At 45.1% G+C, this 19,560-nt stretch overlaps 1 protein-coding gene across 1 annotated transcript in view; it reads right to left on the minus strand.

Annotated features, from left to right (window-relative positions):
- The window catches only part of ACVR2A (activin A receptor type 2A), a 283,385-nt gene that overhangs the window by 17,112 nt on the left and 246,713 nt on the right, over window positions 1–19,560 (minus strand). The window contains exons 9-10 of the mRNA XM_078681771.1: window positions 16,452–16,590; window positions 9,853–9,983 (exon numbers count right to left, since the gene is read on the minus strand). Of these exons, the coding sequence (XP_078537897.1) occupies window positions 9,853–9,983; window positions 16,452–16,590 (270 nt within the window). The remainder of the gene's footprint in view (window positions 1–9,852; window positions 9,984–16,451; window positions 16,591–19,560) is intronic.

Below are 19,560 nucleotides of genomic sequence, written 5' to 3' on the forward strand. Positions count from 1 at the left end.
TGACAATAGGAAGGGCATTTTATAATGAAGATGGCATTTCTTTATAAAGAAAACATTTTCTATCAGGAAACAGAAAATAAATACTCCTGACACTGAAAAAAATGCTTTACACAAAAGTTTGGAAAACATTTTCACAAAAAGAAAAAGACAAAAGTCAGTGATGCAGGATTCGAAAAAAGAAACTGAGCAACCATTGAAGGCAGGGCATGCTGGGATACTAGTGGTATACACTCCCTTGTAGAAGAATAAGTTACTTGCCTTCAGTAAAGCCTGATCTGGTAGAAACTAGATCTAGCTGCAGGCTCCTTACCTTTAAATTGTCCCCAGGCACCAGACTGGATCCGGACATTTTTCTACATCAGTACCTCTGCGAGTCAGTAGAGGGCATTGAGCGACTACGTAACAACACCGTCTACCGGATGTGATGTCAACAGCGCCCATATAAGCCCTCCCCTGATGCGCCGACATCAGCTTCTTAAGCTACCACTTTCCACGCTAAAATGTGGAGCCATGTATTGAATTTGATATGTAAACAATCTTTTTTTGGAAAAAACATTTATATTAATTTTTCTTTTTACCAAGGAAGGTGCAAGAGTACATAGAAAGGATCTGGAAAGAAAAAGAGAATCAGTTTGCAGATGGGGAGGATGGTTCGGTAAGGAATCTGTGGCTACATCTTGTCTCTACCATACAAGGTGTTATCAGAGGTAAGTAACTTATTCATCTGATGATGAGACGTCTATCCGCAGGTTCCTTACCTTTGAATGAGACAACCAAGCAATATCATCCCTGGAGGGTCTCCGAACCAGTCCCACGAAAGATCCTCCCGACTAGGCTATCCAGTCAGTTATAAGAGAAAGAGGCAGACAGGCAAGAAGGGAGATGAGGAAGAAGACATCCCACCAGAAACAGCAGGGAGAACCTTGTGCAGAATTGAATCTGCAATTGTGCATAAACATGGGAACAATACACCATGGCAGAAGAATGAAGATGAGTTGGAAAGAACACTCCATATAAACATAATAGTACATCACTCCCCTAAGGTCAACTGGGCCAAGAGAATAGGCGGAAGGCCAAGGGAAGTAGCTATAACTACACAGTCAAAGATCCTAGCCATAGGGTGGGGTGAGGGAGCGGAGAGAAAGAAAGAAAGAGAAAGAAAGAGAGAAAGAGAAAGAGAGAGAAAGAGAAACAGAAAGAAAGAGGGAGAGCGAGAAGGAGAGCGAGAAGGAGAGCGAGAGAGCGAGACAGAGCGAGAGCGCGAGAGCGAGCGCGAGAGAGCACGAGAGAGAGAGCACGAGAGAGAGAGCGCAAGAGAGAGCGCGAGAGAGAGCGAGAGCGCGAGAGAGACTGTAATAGTAATAGTTCTTCCATGTCATCCCATGTAGCTCTATTGTAGTGAAATAGGAGGTCAATTGAATTTGCAATGCACCAAGGATAGGTATGTCCTGATGCAACCCTTTTTCCTGCAGTGTCAATGTGCTTACTTATCTAGTCTGGAAGTGGAGAATCCCTAGTGCTTTGTGACGCGCTGTAGTCTGATTAAGGAGTCTGCAGTAGGGTGACCTCTGATGTAGAGAAGGTTTGAAGGTGAAGGCCTGTATTTGTTTTTCAGTTCTGGGTGTAAGTACCCTTGATTGATCTGTGTCTTTAAATATTTCTTTAGATACTTTAATCCGTGTGTTCTCCTCCGTACTTTACATTGGCAATTCATGATATTCTGCTGCCCTTTGTATCGCACTATGATAAGAAGAGGTATAACATGGTGGAGATGCTTTACCTGGGATAGGTGATTCTGTATCCATATCTGGAAGACCACATCATAGTCGCCCATGGGTCTGGGCTTTGTTGTGTGTCTCCCTGCGAGTTATAAGCCTTATGCTCCGGGCTCTCTCCTCCCTCCGGATCTTGAGTGGGGGAAGGTGACCTTGTGCGTGGTGATATTGGGCGACAGTGGCACGGGGCTTGTGCCTCTACGCTCTGCTGCCACTCTTTATGGTAGTGGCTGTGGAACATCCAAGCCTTGACCTTGTCGCTTGGAAGTTTCCTTTTGACTCAGTTTCTGCATGAAACTCATTAAGGACTTTAAAACCATTACCTTCTTCCTCTTACATTATTGGTTTTGTAGTGTCTTTGCCTGTTTCTCTGGCACTGTGGTCGTTGCTGCAGAAGGCATCTTAAATTTTGGCGTTGTAGGAGCCAAAATTTTCTTCGGCATCTTAGGGTGACCATGGTCTTTCACCTTTGTCAGAGTTGTATTTTGATTTTGTTTGGGTCGACACCGATCCATTATTCGGCTCTAACTGCGTTTCCTGCGCCGACGCATGATGCAGGTGTTTTGTTGGCACCGATGTGTGAGCAGAGATCGATGGGTGTGACCGCATCGATGTCGGCCTGGTGTCGACTCCATGTCTCTCCTTAGGCCATGTCCGATCGAGAACATTCTCATCCTGTCTCGGCTCAGAGGCTCACTCTTGGTGTGGATCAGAGCCAGAGGGATGTGGTGCACCTTGGCATTGAGGGGGAGGTTTATGTATTATCTTCTTTAAATGGAGTAGCCCAACTGTACACTCTGCCCTTGGTATATTCTTCATCCTAGGCCCTGACCCTGGCAGCGGAGCCAGGTGCGTAGTATCTTGGACCTGCACACCCGACTCCTCTACCCCACTGTACTCATCTGAGGCGATGTAGTGAGGGCCGACGAAGAATGAATATGCTACTTACCAGTATGCATCTGTTCTTGGCATGTAGGGCTACTAACATTCATATCTATAGCATAGATCGCCGCCTAGTGTTGGGTCTGGATGATTGCACATTGTTGTCCTGGAAGAGTCTTCGAAGTATCACAAGATAGGTGGCTCCTCCCCTGGACTACAGTGCGCATGGGCATCGACTCCATCCCCAGATTGCACCCCAAAGAGCTTCACAACAAGCAAACTGTCCACCCAATTTTTTTTGGTGCGATCAATGTAAAAGCTGAGTGCCCTCCTGGCGTCCAAATGATTGAGTCTTTCTTTTTAGAGGCTTGAGTTGGAGCAATAAAGGTCTGAAGGACAAAGGCGTGTCAAACATGAAAAGAAATCCGCATGTTTGGGGAAAACGCAGCTGGAGTACTTAAGACTAGTTTGTCTGGAAAAAAGGTGGGGTATAGGGAGGCGGACTAAAAGGTTTGTGAAGTTCACTCACCCAGTGTGCAGATGTTATTGCAAGCCAGGAAGAATGTTTTTAAGGCAAGTAGACATAATAGACAACTGTGCGTTGACTTAAGAGTACACATCAAAAAAGTGAGAAATAGATTTAAGTGCCACTATTGCAACGCAAAGGGTTTAGACTGAAGCACATGCTCTAAACCTTTTAGGAAAATCATCATAACAGATGATTTGAACAATGACAATTGGTCTGGTAAACATAAAACGGCCAAAAGGGCTTTCAAGTGAACCCATAACTGTGCCCAGAGCAAGACCATGCTGGGCCAAAAAGAAATCAAACAACATATCCAACTGTTTTTACTGCAGCGGGTCAAACTAGCAGGTACTACAATAAATCACAACCTTGCCCAGGGAGCTGCACACACATTTTGCTGAAGTGCATCTAGATGCCAAAATGAGATGTTCAACCTTAGGAGGAAAATTGAAGGGGAATAAACAGTTGCTGCTCAATTTCCACATGGAGGTGAAAGTTGTGCAGGCTTGGGTGCAAGACCATCCTCTGCTGCTGCGACAGTTGGTTCTCAGGAAGTGGTAGCCTGATCAGAGGATGAATACTCAAGCTAGGAAATTCTGATTTCCACAATCTCCTGGCTCACTCCAGAGCCACTTTGATAACCTGAACCAAATATTCTTAATCTTCTTCAGAACTCTGGACTGGAGAGGTACCATCAGGAAGGCATACAGAAGTGCTGCGCTACATTCGAGTCTTCAAGTGAAAGCATTCTTGTGAACTCCAGCGCGCCACAGTGCTGACATTACTCATTATCGACATTGGTGAAGACGTAAGACGCAGGGTTCTCTCCGCTGTCTGAAGATGCCCTCTGCCACCCCACACGGTCAGCTAAGCCCTGCTGGCTCAGTTTGTCGCCCTGGCATTCAAATAACCGGCCAAGTGGCATACCAGCAGGGAAATCCCTGGCTACTCAGCCAGCTCCTGAGGATCAGTGCCTACTGGCAAAGTATTGAGGATCACACCTATTGTTGCAGTACCACATGGTGGTGGTGTTGCTGTGAGAACTTGTCCTGGCTGTCCCTACTTTTAAAGCCAGACCCCTCGCTATGGCTCTTTTAGCAAAGGATCCTGCAGTTCATGCCATAAAATGGACATATGGCCATCCAAGAAGTGGTCCGATGTAGGGTCAGGAGTGGCAGGTTGAAAAGGGCAGGCAGGACATAGCCTCGCTGGAAAATCTACAGGGCATATCTGTTGGATCTGCTTCTAGGGGTAGGAGGCTGATCCTTCCTCCTAAATTTATAGGTTTTGAGGTTCAGGCTAGAGTGGTTGAGGACTGAGATGAAAGATGCCCTGATGAGTAAGTCGTTGTCTGTTGGGTCCATGGCTCAAACCTAGGAAGGGCTAGGAGGACCTAATTCTTAATATGACAAGCCTCTGGCAGGTCCTAAAAAGGGCACAATTGCTAGACTGGAGCTGAATGGCTCAATGTGCATGCCATGGACTGGCTCTCCTTAATATGCTCAAGGGCAGAGTTCACCTTTTCACCTAACAGGCAGGAGCCATCAAACAGCATGTCTGTTACGGACACCTGAAAATCCCTCGGGGAAGCCAGTGGAGCTCATCAATGTGTGGGGTCAAGCACCACAGGTTCTCACAGCCCTACCCAATCACAGTTCTACCCAATGAACCAGAGGTGTCCAGGCTTGAGAGAATGACTAATTTGACTGCATCCCAATCATCTTGAATGGATTAGGTAGGTAAGGAACCCCTTAAGTCGTCTGAGACAGCAGGTAAGATCTCACCCACCATGCCCCAGAGTGCATGGGTGTAACAACCAACCAGACAGCTTGCGTTAACAAACCTCAAGACAAGACTGGCTTGGAGAACATGCACTTAAGAAGTGCATCCAAACTGTTTTGATCCCTGCCAGGGGGAATGGAAGGGAAGGCATTAGGGGGCACTCCAGTGGTGAAAGCCTGTGCCACTTGACTTTCAGGGGTTGGATGCGGTGTTAAGAAATCCAGGTCACCTTGAGCAGGTCTATGGTGACTTGTAGGTTGACTGGGGGATTGGAGCAGTGTTAGTGAGGGCTTCATTGAAGGGCAAAAGAGGTTTTGTCGCTGCCTGTCAAGGTTGCAGGACGTCTGTCAACATTCATCTTTACCTCCATAGTGGGGAAGTAGAGGTCAAGGAACTCAGTAGTCCTCCTAATCACAGTGGCAAAAGAAGTACTCTCTCCCGAGGGGCAAGGGGGATCTTGGGAGTCTTATCAGTTGACCAAACGACTGGCATCCTGTAAGTCCATGTACCAGTATTTTTTATCGTAAGGGTGGGGCAAAAAAAATTACTTTCCCTACCATTGTCACCTCTACGGACAGCGGTCTCCGATCACAGTGTGAGCCGAAACATTAGAGTAATGTCTGTGCAGCTGCATGAAAGTTTGTCCAAGTCTGATGGATTTAGTATAGGCTACGGAACATCAAGATCTGCACGTGGCTTTGGTCGAGACGAAGGAGTCAGACAAGACTATGAACTGCAGATCCTTCTTCGTTATCTGTGAGGTCAGTGCTAGCGTTTATTTCGGTGCCCACACAGATCCTGAAGGGTGTTCAAAGGGCCTATACTGTGCACCAGATCATGGTAACCAGCCGAGGAGTACCTAGATATCCTTGAGAACCAAAGGTGCACCAGAGGGTGCTGGATGCATGCCAAAGATGCACAGCATGGTCTCTTGAAAGGCTTCAATGTACTAGAAAACGAAGGGTGCATCAGCATGAAGGACAGAATCAGTTCCTCAGTGAAACGGAAGCAAGACATGAACCACGATGATGTAGTTTTGCTTTCTCTGGAGAAAGGGAATGATAAGGGGCCAAGCCTCGATTGGACCTACCTAAAGACTACGAGAAAGATCTGAATCTGGAATTATTTTGGAAACATGTCTGCGCTCTCTACTTTGGCTTGGAGTGGGACTGGTGCAGAGCCTGCCAATGCTTCTCCAAGTAGAGCTTCACTTTATGACCTCCAACGGCCTTTGGACTCATCTGACTGCAGTTGTCACAGGCCTTGAATTCATACATAGAACCCAAGCACTAGAGGCACACCTCCAGGGGGCTCTGTCACAGACATCTGCTTGCGACAATTGACAATCTCTACACGTTATAAGCCTGGTCATGTTAGGGGTGACATGTCCTTTACAAAATGGACAATTTGAAGAGAGCTTCACAGACTGACGAAAGAACAAGTGGAGCACCAGATCCGCATCTGTAGGTGCAGAAAATAAGGGAAAATAAGGGACTGTCGTCAGAGCACCTGGATTGCAACTTACATGCAGCTCCGTTCGTCACTTGCAGAGTGGAAGAGCGCCAATGTGGAGTCTGACAATGCCACTTTCCAGAATGCAGAAGAATTGCTTTTGAGTTTTCAGGATCTGGTTTGATGCCTGGGGAAATTCAAAGGGTGAGGCATCTGTGGTTAGAAGTATCCATCAGAACCTGGAGTTCAAGTAACTTGCTCTTCTGCGTCATAAGATCTTAACTGATAAGCAAGTTACTAACCTTCAGTAATGCCCTTTCTGGTTAATAATGTAACTGCAGACTCATCATCTTTAGAATATCCCCAGGCAACATCTGATGATTTTGATCTAATTTTGTAAGGACCGGCAACTGTGTGCCAAGTGGCGTTTCCCTCAGACTACAAAGCGGCCTTGGACTGCCTTTGGAAGTGATGGTCTAAAACCAACATTTAACACCAACCGTGGACAGTGACTTCAGGTGAACTATTCCATCCCATTAAACATGGACCAACTGTGACCGGTTGGAGAGGACAGTGTCGCATCTAACATGGGACCTTTTTGACAGTAAAAGGAGTCCATTCCACAGAAAGGGGAGGAGCAACTGAGGTGACGAATTAGCAGTTAGAATATCCTCCAGAAGAAACATTTACATCCCTTCAGTAATGATCTTTGTTCGTGGATACTCCATCTACCTGCAGATTGCTCTCAGTAAAGCACCTGCATGGGTATCCTGGGAGTGAAAGGCCAGTTGGGAGACTATAACTCTCACTGCATCCCCAAGAGTTTTGATGTCAGCGTTCATGGAGATGGACTGTATGCCACAGTCATCCGTATCTGGCATGGGAATCCTCAAGTGGGTTAGAGTTGCCAAAGAAATAGCACCCCTCTTTCATGAGATGTTGTGCCTCTTTTAGGGACTTAAGAGCAGAAGAAGGAAATGTCCTCATATGCAATGGGTCTAAGACAAAAATGTGTTCTGGTGGCATCGACTGTGGTGTCAGTGTTCACGTTTATGGCGTTGGTAGAGGTACAGAGGGATGACCTGGTGCTGAGGGTGAAGAACTTGCTGGTATATTGAGGAATGAGAAGGCAGCATCAGTAGTGGCACTGTGCCAGAGGTGGAACCAGCATCAGAGCTAAGGTAAGGTAGGCAAGGGAAAGAATCGAGAGAAAGGAGCCAGGGTAAAGGCCGAAGTCATTGCACTGAAGGTGTAATTCATATGATACAGGGGCTAGCTAAATATGTTGAACATGACACTCAAAAATAAGTTCCAGGGGCTGGAGCCTGGATCACGGCATCACAGAAGTCAGCGGCTCAGTGATCGTGCAGGCATATTATCTGGAGAAAGCAAAACAAGCTGTAGTTCCGATGAGGACCCCTGATGAACAGGGAACTTTCTTGGCGATATATGATCCTAGGAGCAACGTTGCTCTAAGTTGTGTCATGTTTTCTACAGGATGACTTCGACAACAGCAGCAACTTTTACTTGACTAGATTATCATTTTGAGGCCGAGGCGTAGTTTGGCTTCCTGATCTTTTAGGCCAGGGGGTGCATGCTTCTGCAGGACTCACAAAAATTGACTTTCTGATGGTACCCGAGGCACCAGGAGAAGATGTCATGCAGGTTTGTGATGGACATCTGCCCTTCACAGTCACTACAGGGTTTAAAGCCTGAACATTTGAGAAGTGACATCCATGTACCACGCCTCAGAATTACAAAGAGCCAAAAAACGTCATGCAGAGATTACTGGAGATGAGCAAAGCTCTAGATTCACATCAATGGTGCAGAAAAGAGGGGTTTGACATCAGGGTGGTGTTGAAAAAGCTTTATGGTTCCAGTTACATTAGGATTGTATAGCTTCCAACACTGAAGCAGGGCTAACACCCTCCGTCTGGCTTGGAGAGCTATTAAAAGTTTCCCGATTCAGTCTGATGATTGGGATATTCAAAAGAGAGGATTCTGCAGGTAGAAATATACCTCAGAAACAGTATTATCAAAGGTAAGCAACTTGTTCTTCTAATGAATATTCTTAACTGAAGATTCCTCAGCTTTAAAATAGGTGCCCAAGTAGTGTGTTTTAAAAGGTGGAGGTCTAAGAAGTGGACTCACATCAAAAGGTCATGTAGAACCAAGTGTGCAAAAAAAGCCCACTCTGTGGAAAGGACTGTTGAGGCAGTAGTGATTGGTGAACATATGCATGGATGCACACTTAACAGAATCATGGATGTCCAGTACTGTGAGACACCCATCACCAACACCACTGAAGTATAGAGTTTAGCAAACTAATGGATGAAGCAGTGTGAGAGGTAGATGCCCGTCAGCGGTGCAAGTCCATTTATTGAGTTGATTATTTTTACTTTTTCCCCTCTGATTTTCTATTGCTGGCTGTGGCAGGAAATCATGCCCTCTGAGATGTTATGGCACTTAGTCCAAAAAGTAGAAGATTGCCTAGAGAAATAACATTCCAGTCAGTAAATACTTAAAACATTAAAGGATAGAGGGACATTTTTTAGGAGTGCAAATGTTTTTTTTCTGAAAAAGGAATTGTTTAGCCCCTTCCCCTGTCCCCTAGAAGTGTTCAGGGCACCTCACAGCAAGAAATGGAAAACGATAACTTGTATTTTGCCGCAACTGCCAGTACAAGGCATAATGGGATAGGAATTTTCAAAAGGACAGTCTACTTTTTTCTCCCGGATTAGAAAGCTGCAGCCTATCACTAGTCCAATTTAACAAATTTCAATCGTTTTCCACTCCATTCATTAAAAACCATCCAAAAAGGCTCCCTTTAGAATATTGAAATCACTCAAAGACACAATTTAAGCATTCCTCAAATGTAAGACTTCTATGATGTGGTAGAAGAGGACCGTTTGAAGTCAAAAGGCAATTAGTAAAGAAAATGCTGATCCTATGAAATTAATTCAGTCTGCCTAATGGAAACAACAGTATCCTCAATGTTTATACTAGCATGGAGCCGGAGGTGTGACTAACTCACCATGATTTATTTATGTTTAAAAACTATACTAGAAGTGTTAAAGCTTCCACACATATGGTTGCCAATTAGGTAAACTACTTCCTGGGGAACCCTTGTTTTTACTTCCTCAATGCAGTCCTATCCTTAGTCAGCCCTTGGACAGGACAAAAATCACAAATGTGATCAAACTTTAGTCAGAGTATTAAAACTGATTGGTAAGGGAAAACTACAGGAAGGGAATAATCAATTAAATAAATGACACTTGAGCACATGACCGAAACACCCACTGGGCAATTTTCTATATTAAGCTCCAACAATGTGCCATCTTGCTCCACAAAGCTATTCACTGTATAGACTAACTCAGAAGGAACATGTGCAGACTACCACCCCGGATTGAAAAAAAAGCTAAGGCAACTCCTTACTGCATGTTTCTGCCAACAATCTCTTAATACAGGTCTCTTTTTCTTATGCACAACAACTTCTTGCATGTCTTCTAGTGATGGATGCTGACCAACTTCCTCTTCAAACGGAAGCATGTACTCATCCACAGGACCTAGATTTAATAATGACATTAATTAGCATGATAAGGTTTAAAACTGACATTCTTTATACATACTACTGCTAGTATTCATCAATGTTTCAGTTTTAAAGATTTGGAAAGATTCCTAAAAAACATTACAATATACATGTAAAATACTATACCAGGATAAATATGTTAAAATAAGCATATAAATAATGTATGATCCATCACTCAAAAAAATATAATAATAATAATGATGATATATGTATATATGTATATATAGTCATTGGTTCACAGGTATCATATACATGAAAAAAAGGAGCTAGCAAAGTCAATAGGTCTAACTTACCCTGAAAGTGTCCCTTAAGGCACAGCCGAGTTTAGGCACTCGACTCTTCTAACACAGTGTCACTCATTTTGCTTCTAAAAGTGGTGGCCACCATTGAAGTCAAAACAATTATACTTAAGGGATAATATCTTTCATAAATGGCTGCCTGACTGAGAAGCTGTGACTGTGCAGGATACTGTTCGGAACAGATGAATTGAGTGGCAAAGGAAAGGCTCAGTAGCATACAATGGGGAGACAAAACAAGCATTTGCAATGCAACAGATCTTGCATTTGCAAGAATTTAAGTTATTGCCATTGTAAATTACAATGCCTTTTATTTATAAGTTTTGATCATTAACACAAATTAAAGGCATTGTCATTTACAATGCCAATAGCTCAAACTCTTATAAATGAGCAACTTCTATCATTTAAAGTAAGCCACCGCCATGGTCTCGGGCTGCTTAGACAGGGAAAGCATGCCTGGCGTGCTGAATGTTGCAAGAAAGCAGGTTGTGCCTGTAGTAGGAGAAACTCATTAAAGAAAACAGAGCTTACAGACTTAATAAGACATAGCGTGTAACAGAAGTAAAAGGGCCAGTACTCATGGGAGGTTACAAATGAAGACAAGGCAGTACTAAGGAGGGACTAACAAGCCTATGAACGAATCAGCAGCCAGCATTTACGAAAGACCTGGACACAAGCCAATGGCAAATATGGGCTTGGCTTTAAGTCTGTAGTCGAATACAGCATGCCTTGCGGAGCAGCACATGTGATGCTCAAGCTCGACCTACAAAAGCTAGAAGGAACGAACGGCTACTAGAGGAGAAATTTAAAAACTAAAGTACTGGCCCAGCTACTAAGGCACTGAAGTTCACTCATTTTCAGATGGCTGATCACCTGTGATCAGCAAATGAGTCACTCCAAAGTGGTAAATGGCCAGATTGGGATGACTCATTGCCCCATTCTGCATGCACATGGGCAGAAGCAGAAATGGGGATTGCTAATGTTATATGTACTTGGTATCGAGCATGACTCACTCCCGAAGGAGAATCTAGAAGCTGAGCGGGCAACTAAGAACTGTCTAGAAACACCATGTTTTGAGCATCTTCCTGCTAATTCATCAAATTAAGGCAGGTGCGAATATGGAGAGGAAGGCTGTTTAAATGATGAGGAGCCAGATGTACGAATTACTTACCTTCAGTAACGATGTATTTGGTAGAGAAGATTCTAGTCGCATATGATGTTTTGTATGGAAACATCTAAGGGGTTGATGATATTTGTGCAATATACAACAAACCTTTTCCACTTTGCTGCATAACATTCATGCAATCAGGTGGTAAATTTAGATATCCAAATTCTAAGACCTCAGGAGCCAAATCGCTAGGTTGAGCTGCATTGGGTCTGGATGCATAATCTCTCCATGGTTCTGTGTCAGTAGATGTGGGGAGAGTTTTAATTTGTGATGTGGTACTACTGAGAGCTCTAGTAGCATGGTGTACCAGGGTTGTCTTGCCCACGTTGGTGCTATGAGAATCAATGTGGGAGAATGTTGCGTAGCTTGCGTACCACTAATGGAATTAGTGGGAGAGGTGGAAAAGCGTACGCAAATTTTTTTGACCAGTTCATCCATACCGCATTGCCTTTGGATAATGGGTGTGGGTATCTGGCGGCGAAGCTTGGGCATTTGGAGTTGTGGTTCGTAGCAAACAGATCTATCTCTGGTTGACCCCACTTTTGAAAAAAGGGCTGAAGAACTTGATGAAGTTCCCATTTGTGTATCTGCTGTCTCTGATGACTTAACAGATCTGCAACTTGATTGTGAACTCCTGGTAGATGTTCTGATACCAGAAAATGTTCTGAGGAATGGCCCACCTGCATATGCTCTGAGCCAGCCGGGAGAGCGCTAGGGAGTGTGTTCCTCCTTGGTTTTTAATGTAGTACATTGCTGTCATATTGTCCGTCCGGACTAGTACAGCTTTGTTCGATAGGTAATGCTGAAACTATTTTAGAGCCAGAAAAATCGCTAATAACTCCAGATGATGGAGTAGTTTTTGTTGCAGTGTCCATGTACCCTGTTACTGTGTGTCTTTGTAAATGCACTCCCCATCCTGTGAGAGATGAGTCTGTAGTTAGTATCATTTGTGGAACAGGTTCTATAAACAGCCGGCCCTTGGAAAGGTTTTTGGTGTTCCACCATTGCAGAGAGCGATATGTCCGGTCGTCTACCACCACCTGATCTGTTATTTGTTGCTGAGCCTGATTCCACTGACTTGCCAAGCACTCTTGTATGGGGCGCATTTGTAGTCTTGCGTATGGTACTATGAAAATGCAAGATGCCATCATTCCTATTAATTGCATGAACACTCGAGCTGGTAGTGAGTTGTGGCTGGAATCTTTTGATAAGATCCTGCATACTTTGTATTCTTGTTGGGTTGGGGTACGCTATTGCCTTGGAGGTATCTATTGTAGCGCCTAGAAACTGCAGAGACAGGGACTGTTGGAGATATGACTTCTTTTAATTTACTGTGAATCCCGGTTTGTGTAGCAGGCATATCGTTTGATGCGTGTGCTGTACACATTGGTTGTATGACTTGGATTTTATTAACCAGTCGTCCAGATATGGTAAGACATGAATGTTGCCCCTTCTTATGTGTGCTGCTACTACTACTGCTAGACACTTTGTGAACACTCAAGGTGCTGTAGTTACTCCGAAAGGGAGTACCTTGAATTGATAGTGAAAAAAAATGTAATGTAATGTTGGCTTCTTATATAGCGCACTAATCACCCCAAAGGGTCTCAAGGCGCTTGCTTTGGGAACCCGTCCTGGTTTTTCCCTGTGAGATAGCCCCTACTGGGCACCCCCAAGGTGAAAGCCAGGCATCCCGCTGCGGGGGGCCGTAGTGGAGATTGAGCAAGCTATTGCCCAGAGTTGCAGAGTGTGAGCCCCTGATTTGAGTAGGCACCGAAGCGAGAATTATCGAGTCCGTGGACATTTTGAGCTCAAGACCCTGCCGCGTCGGGAATTGAACCCTGGTCCCGGTCTGACCTCTGCTTCAGGGTCTGCCTCCTCTAATCAGTGAGCCACACTTCTCCTCTAGTGTTGACCTAGAATGACCCATAGGTACTTTCTGTGCGATTGATGGATGGGAATGTGGAAGTTGACATCCTTGAGATCTAATGTGGCAAGGAAGTCGCCTTTCTTTATCAACTGTAGAACCTGTTGTAGCGTGACCATATGAAAATGGTCTGATTGTATGTACAGGTTTAGGGGCCTTAGATGTAAAATAGGTCTGAGGGACCCGTCCTTTTTGGGTATGAGAAAGTATAGAGAACAAACCCCGGTGTTTTGATGTTGTTTTGGGACTGGTTCTATTGCATTCTTTTGCAGTAGAGATGCCACCTCTGATCTTAGCAGTATGAGGTGTTCTTGTGACATAGGACGCAGCCTGGGTGGTATTGTTGGAGGAGTGGAAGTGAGCTCCAGGCAATAACCTGACTGTATCATTTGTCTTACCCACCTGTCTGTGGTGATGGAGTTCCAGACAGGTAGGAACTGTTGTAACCTCCCCCCGACAGGAGAGGACTGGGGGGATGGAAGGGAAGTCACTGTTTGGGAGTAGAGGCGTTGCGATTGTTGTTTCCTCTACCTCTGCCCTTATTGTTTCCTCTATACCCTCCTCTATAATATCCCTTACTGGGCGAGGTTTGGTTGGGCGCTTTGTAAGAAGAGGAGGAATTGCCCGTTTAGAAAGCCTTAGAGGTGCCCCTATATGAGGAGCGACGAAAAGGAAGGTCTATCGGCTTGCGATTGTAAAGCTCCCATGGATTTTGCAGTGTTTGTATCTTTCTTCATCTTTTCTAGTGCATTATCGAATGTTGGACAGAAAAGATGTTTCTGGTCAAATGGCTGGTTTAAGATACTGGCTTGTACTTATGGTTTGAACCCAGAGATGCGTAGCCATGCATGTCTACGCAACAGTACCCCTGTATTTATTGCTCTAGAGGCTGTGTTTGCTGTGTCTAGTGCACAGCGTATGGAGGTATTTGTAATAACCTTGCCTTCCTGTATTAGGTCAGAAACCCTGGTATTACATTGTTCTGGCAAGTGTTTCATGAGTGACTAACTCATCATCATGAGCTCTATCATATCTTGATAATGAAGCTTGAGTGTTAGCAATTCTCCAGACATTGGCTGCTTGTGAGATGGTGCATTTTCCCAAAGCATCTAAAAGCTTAGACTCTTTGTCAGGGGGTGGAGCATCCCCTGTTGTCTGCTAGTGAGTGCAATGGCAACTGTCCTTTAAAGTATGCTGGATCAGTTGGAGCCACTTTGTACTTTTTTTTCTAGTCTGGGGTTAATTACCCTGGGTTTTTTAATATTTCGGGTGCATGTCTTACCACTCCACTAAGTATTGGAAGTGTGGTTGTGGTCTTATGTGACGACAGTAGTGTGTCCATTAGGACGTCCTCTTCCACGGGATCTGTGTGCAAGTCTACTCCATGGAAAGTGGCTGCTCTATGAATGAGCTGCGTAAACCCAATAGTGTCATCTGGGGTGATGGTCTAGATGGGTATGCATCGTCTTGTGGCAGATCTGGTGCATTATAATCTTCCCATGGTCACCTGATGGCCCAGGAACATCATCTGGGTCATTAATGTCGTCTATGTGATGTTCACTCTCTACCTCTTGTGAGTAGCTAGCCTCATCATCCTCATCTTGTAGTACAAGACTATGTGTACTAGATGGTGAATGTACAGGATAAATATCTATTGGTATTTCTACTTCTGGTGAAGGAATCCTTATGGGGGAAGTTTGAGCATGCTTTTTTAGAGGAACAGGGCGGTGGTTTAAGATAGTCCATTTCCCTCTTTTCAGGCGCTTGAAGTGATATGTCCAGTCTTTGGATTAATATGAAGAGCATTTTGCTTTGGGTCAGGTTTGAAAAGCTCTTCTACTGGAAAGCCCTTTTTCAGCACCGATTTATCTGGTTTGGGGCCGAAATTTCCCGGGGTACGTTTGGACTCATCTACCTTTGGAGCCGAAGTATGTTTCGGTGCCGGAACCGTCTTTGGGTCCACTTTTTCCAGAACGGGGGTAGTTTTTGGTTCGGTAGCTTTGGGAACCGCTTTCGGTACCGAAGGATGCTTTGGTGCCGGTGTTAATTTTGGCTTAAGGACCACCTGCTTTTCGGGACAGACAGACTGACTCGAGCCCGAGTCGACTGGAGGCTTTTTTATATTCTTCGCTGCCGAGCCAGAAGGCGGGGTGGAGGAAGGTTTTGGTCGGTGTGCACCTGGACCCGAAGGTGGAGGTGGAACCGAAGCCTGTCCCAGTATGGTGTGGTGTACAGGGTCGACGCTTGTACTCCCGACGTGTTGACCAGATGGAAGATCGTCATCTTCGGATTGATACTCTGCTCCAGAAGCTGAATCCTCTGCTTCGGAAGCGATGTCTTCGTGCTGCTGTTCTTCGGCGTCTACTTCGATCAGAGCCTCATCTATGATGAGGTCTGGTGTTGATGAAGATGACTGCGCCATTACTCTTTGAGCTAGACGGTCCCTGATGGTGTTCTTGGACCGTAACGAAGCGCAGGCCTCAAAGTCTCGACTCTCGTGCTCTGGAGATAAGCACAGATTGCAAACCTCATGAAGATCGGTGTGAGGGAATTTGTGTCCACACCAAGGGCACTTCTTGAAGGGTGTTCTTTCCATGAGCCAATGGTGCAGTTGGGCCAGACAGCCCCGACGAACGCTGGAATTGAGAAGTGAATCCTGTCTTCGACACGGGTAACCGGAATCACTGTCGAAGACTATGGTATTATGATTGATTTATGAATTTGGAAAGAGATCGGTAACGGGACCGAACGATGAACACATCTGAGCCCGATGGCGGAAAAAAACAATCTGAAGATGGAGTCGATGCCCATGCGCACTACTATCTAAGGGAGGAGTCATCCAACAGACAAAGACTCTTCCAAGACAACAAAGTGTAATCATCCAGGCCCACCACCAGATGGTGATCTAATGCAATAGTGTGTGGTCTGCAGCCAATATGCCTCGAACACTGTGTTATCATTGCCAGTGGGTGGGAAAGCACAAACTGCCTTTCACCAAACTCAGTTATTGCCAACGTATAAAATATACCGTTCCTAGAATCTAAAATATATACCTACCATCTGAGGCAGTGCATCGAGATGCCAGTTCCCAGAGTACTAATCCAATAGCATACATATCTATCCTCAAAAATGCATCCCTTTGGAAGTTTATTGCACCTTCTAGTACTTCTGGTGCCATGTATCTTCGTGTTCCAACCTGGAGAAGATAAAAATATAGCATTAAGGAAAAACATTTCCATCATAATCCACTTGCTACCTCAGATGACCGAAAACAAGGATGAAATAAGCATTAGTTGGAAACATTGTTTTACTCTTTCAAAACGATTATCAATACACTACCTGCCCTACTACCATTTCGTGTTGAGGGTCTTTCCTTTTTCACATATCAAAATAACTGACAGACTACTATTAATACAGCCTCTACATTCACTCAGTGTCAACTCATTATTTCTCCCATCTTTGTCCTTATTTACATCTTCAAAACTAATTTACTTTCAATCTGTGCATGTAAAGAACAAGTTACTTACCTTTGGTAACGCCTGTTAGAGAATATCTAGTTGCAGATTACTTACTTAAGAATTATCCCCAGGCGTCAGACTGGATCCAGAAAAGTTTTGTGATCAGTATGCCTGTGCACTGGTAGACACCATTCACGATCTGCTAGGCATCTTCGGTCGGCTCTGACATTCAGAGAAAGAACCTGCTATAAGTTGAACCACCTGGGATATGCCCTGCTGTTCTAGCCATGTCCAGAGAAGCAGGGTCTCTTCACAAAGGGTCCACAACCCCACCCAACCCTGCTTCTTGAAGTGTCACATGGCAGTGGTGTACTCTGTGAACAGTTGCACCATTATTCCCCGGATGGAGAGTAGAAAGGCTATCAATGCCAATCGGATCGCTGGTAGCTCCAACAGGTTTATGTAGAGTTCGGATTCCACCGGCGATCAGAGTTCTCTGATCTCCAACTCTCCCAGATGGCCACCCCATCCCAGGAATGAAGCTTCTGTCACTACTGTCCAATCTGGATGGGAAAGGGAGCGGGGTCAACCACTGACCCAAACGCGGTTCGTAAGACACCACTGCAGGTCCTTTGCAGTTCCCACTGAGATATGGGCCATGACGGAGAGATTCACCTGATGCTATGCCCACTGGAACTTCAGGTCCCACTGCAGAGCCCGCATATGCCATGCATGTGTCACAAGCAGGTGGGCCATGAGGCCCAGCAGCCTCAGACAGTCTCAGCAAAATCCAGGATAGAGGCTGAAACATCAGTATCATAGCCTGAATATCCTGTACTCTGTTTGGGAGGGTAGGCCAGACACTGCATCGTGGTCCAGAACAATGTGATGAGAGCATCAGAAGGAATCAGGTGTGACTTCGGCACATTAACAGTGAACCCAGTGAATGCAGGTGGTCCGCCATAGTCTAGAAGTGGGAGACGACAGACAGTTGGAGATAGGAGAAGACTTGCACCCCAGGTGAGCTGCAACCACCTCCAAGGTGAACACCAGAGGGGGCTGCGGAGGTCAAAAGGAGCACAGAGAACTGAAAATGCTGTGGCTAACCATGAACCGCAGGTACCACTTGCGGATGGGCAGGACAGGAATGTGGAAGTATGCCTCCAGCACGTCCACCGCCACCATCCAGTCTCTAGGGCAGACAGGACCTGAACAGGAGGAAGCACCTTAAATTTCTCCTTCGTGAGGATGTCTCTCCCTCTGGCAGTGTCGGCTGATGACCCTCCAGCTTAGTGTTGAGGATGTGGATGGCGCAGAGAGAGCTGGCCTCCGAATCGGCATCAGGGAAGGATAAGGTGGTACGAACAGCACCAATCCAGATCCATTTGTAGATCCTTGGGGCCCAACTGGCGCTGAGGCCACCAGCGCGGATAAGTAGGGGCCCTCCCAAACCTACAGGGTTCGAGGGAACAGGCTGCCCAAAGACGAGGTGCATGGTTTCATAAAACCTTTTCAATTGGTCGAGCGTCACCCCAGCTCCCAGAAACACGTGGTCGCTGTGTCATGGAAATGTTATTTTGTATGATGTATTTCAAATGAAAAATACAATACAATATTGGCATATTTGAGCCTACATTTGGATTGGGGCTGCATATGTATATACATGTGTGTATATTATAGATATATGCATAATAGATAGATAAATAGGTGTATATGCATATATCTTTTGTTAATGCTTCGGGTCCCCGCAGGTGGGCGGGACTATTCAGTGCTTATGACTATTGAGGAGTATCAAAAAGATCCACCTCTAAGAGGTTTCTGTATGTCTAGAAGTTAAGACATGCACAGTATTTATTAACCGCAGGATGGCGAGAGAGGAAGCGAGGACTTCACGACTTCATATGAAAGTTTCAATTTACCTCCCGACCCGATGGCTCATGGAGCATTGACTTACGTTTCTATCTTATTTTCAGAAATACTGACAGAGCTTTAGAAAACATATACCCGCACCACATAGGTATCGTATTTTAAAATCACTTGTATATATTTCTTCACATATTGACAGCAACTTAGTGAGTGAGGGGGATTTTACTCCGTCCTCATGAAGAAGCATTACAGCTTCGAAACATGTTAACCCCCCCCAGGAGAATCAGCACATTACTAGCGTGATTTCTCCGACACACCTTTTTAACAGTAGCAGCCTATGACCAAATAAAGTTTTTTTGAATCCATAAGGCCAGGTACTTTTTAACATCACCTTTTTCATTCACCCCTGACCCTTTTCACTCACAAATACACCTCACATAGCACTTACAAAAACCGAGTGCTCTAGCGTAGTCGCCAGTCGTAGCACGCCCCGTCCCGCAGTGGGGCGGGAAGCCCCCGATGATGAAGCATGACACCAAGGGCCATTTTGGTGTGTGAGGGGTATTTTAACAAATACTGTGTATGCCTTAACTTCTAGACATACAGAAACCTATTCGAGGTGGATCTTTTTGTTTTCTAACTCATTGCATGGAGGAGGATGCATCCACCATAGTACTCTTGTTGAGCAGTACCTCTTCACTCCCTAACCTTTGATTTTTTGATTTATATTGATGAGTATCCCCTGGAAGAGAACAGGAGCCACTCCTATGCAGGATGCCTGCAGTCTTTGAAGACTCTGTAATCATGAGCTTCAAAGACTACTGGTTTAGGAGGTTTGTACT

Source organism: Lissotriton helveticus, chromosome 3_1, assembly GCF_964261635.1.
Source record: "Lissotriton helveticus chromosome 3_1, aLisHel1.1, whole genome shotgun sequence".
Classification (NCBI taxonomy): domain Eukaryota; kingdom Metazoa; phylum Chordata; class Amphibia; order Caudata; family Salamandridae; genus Lissotriton; species Lissotriton helveticus.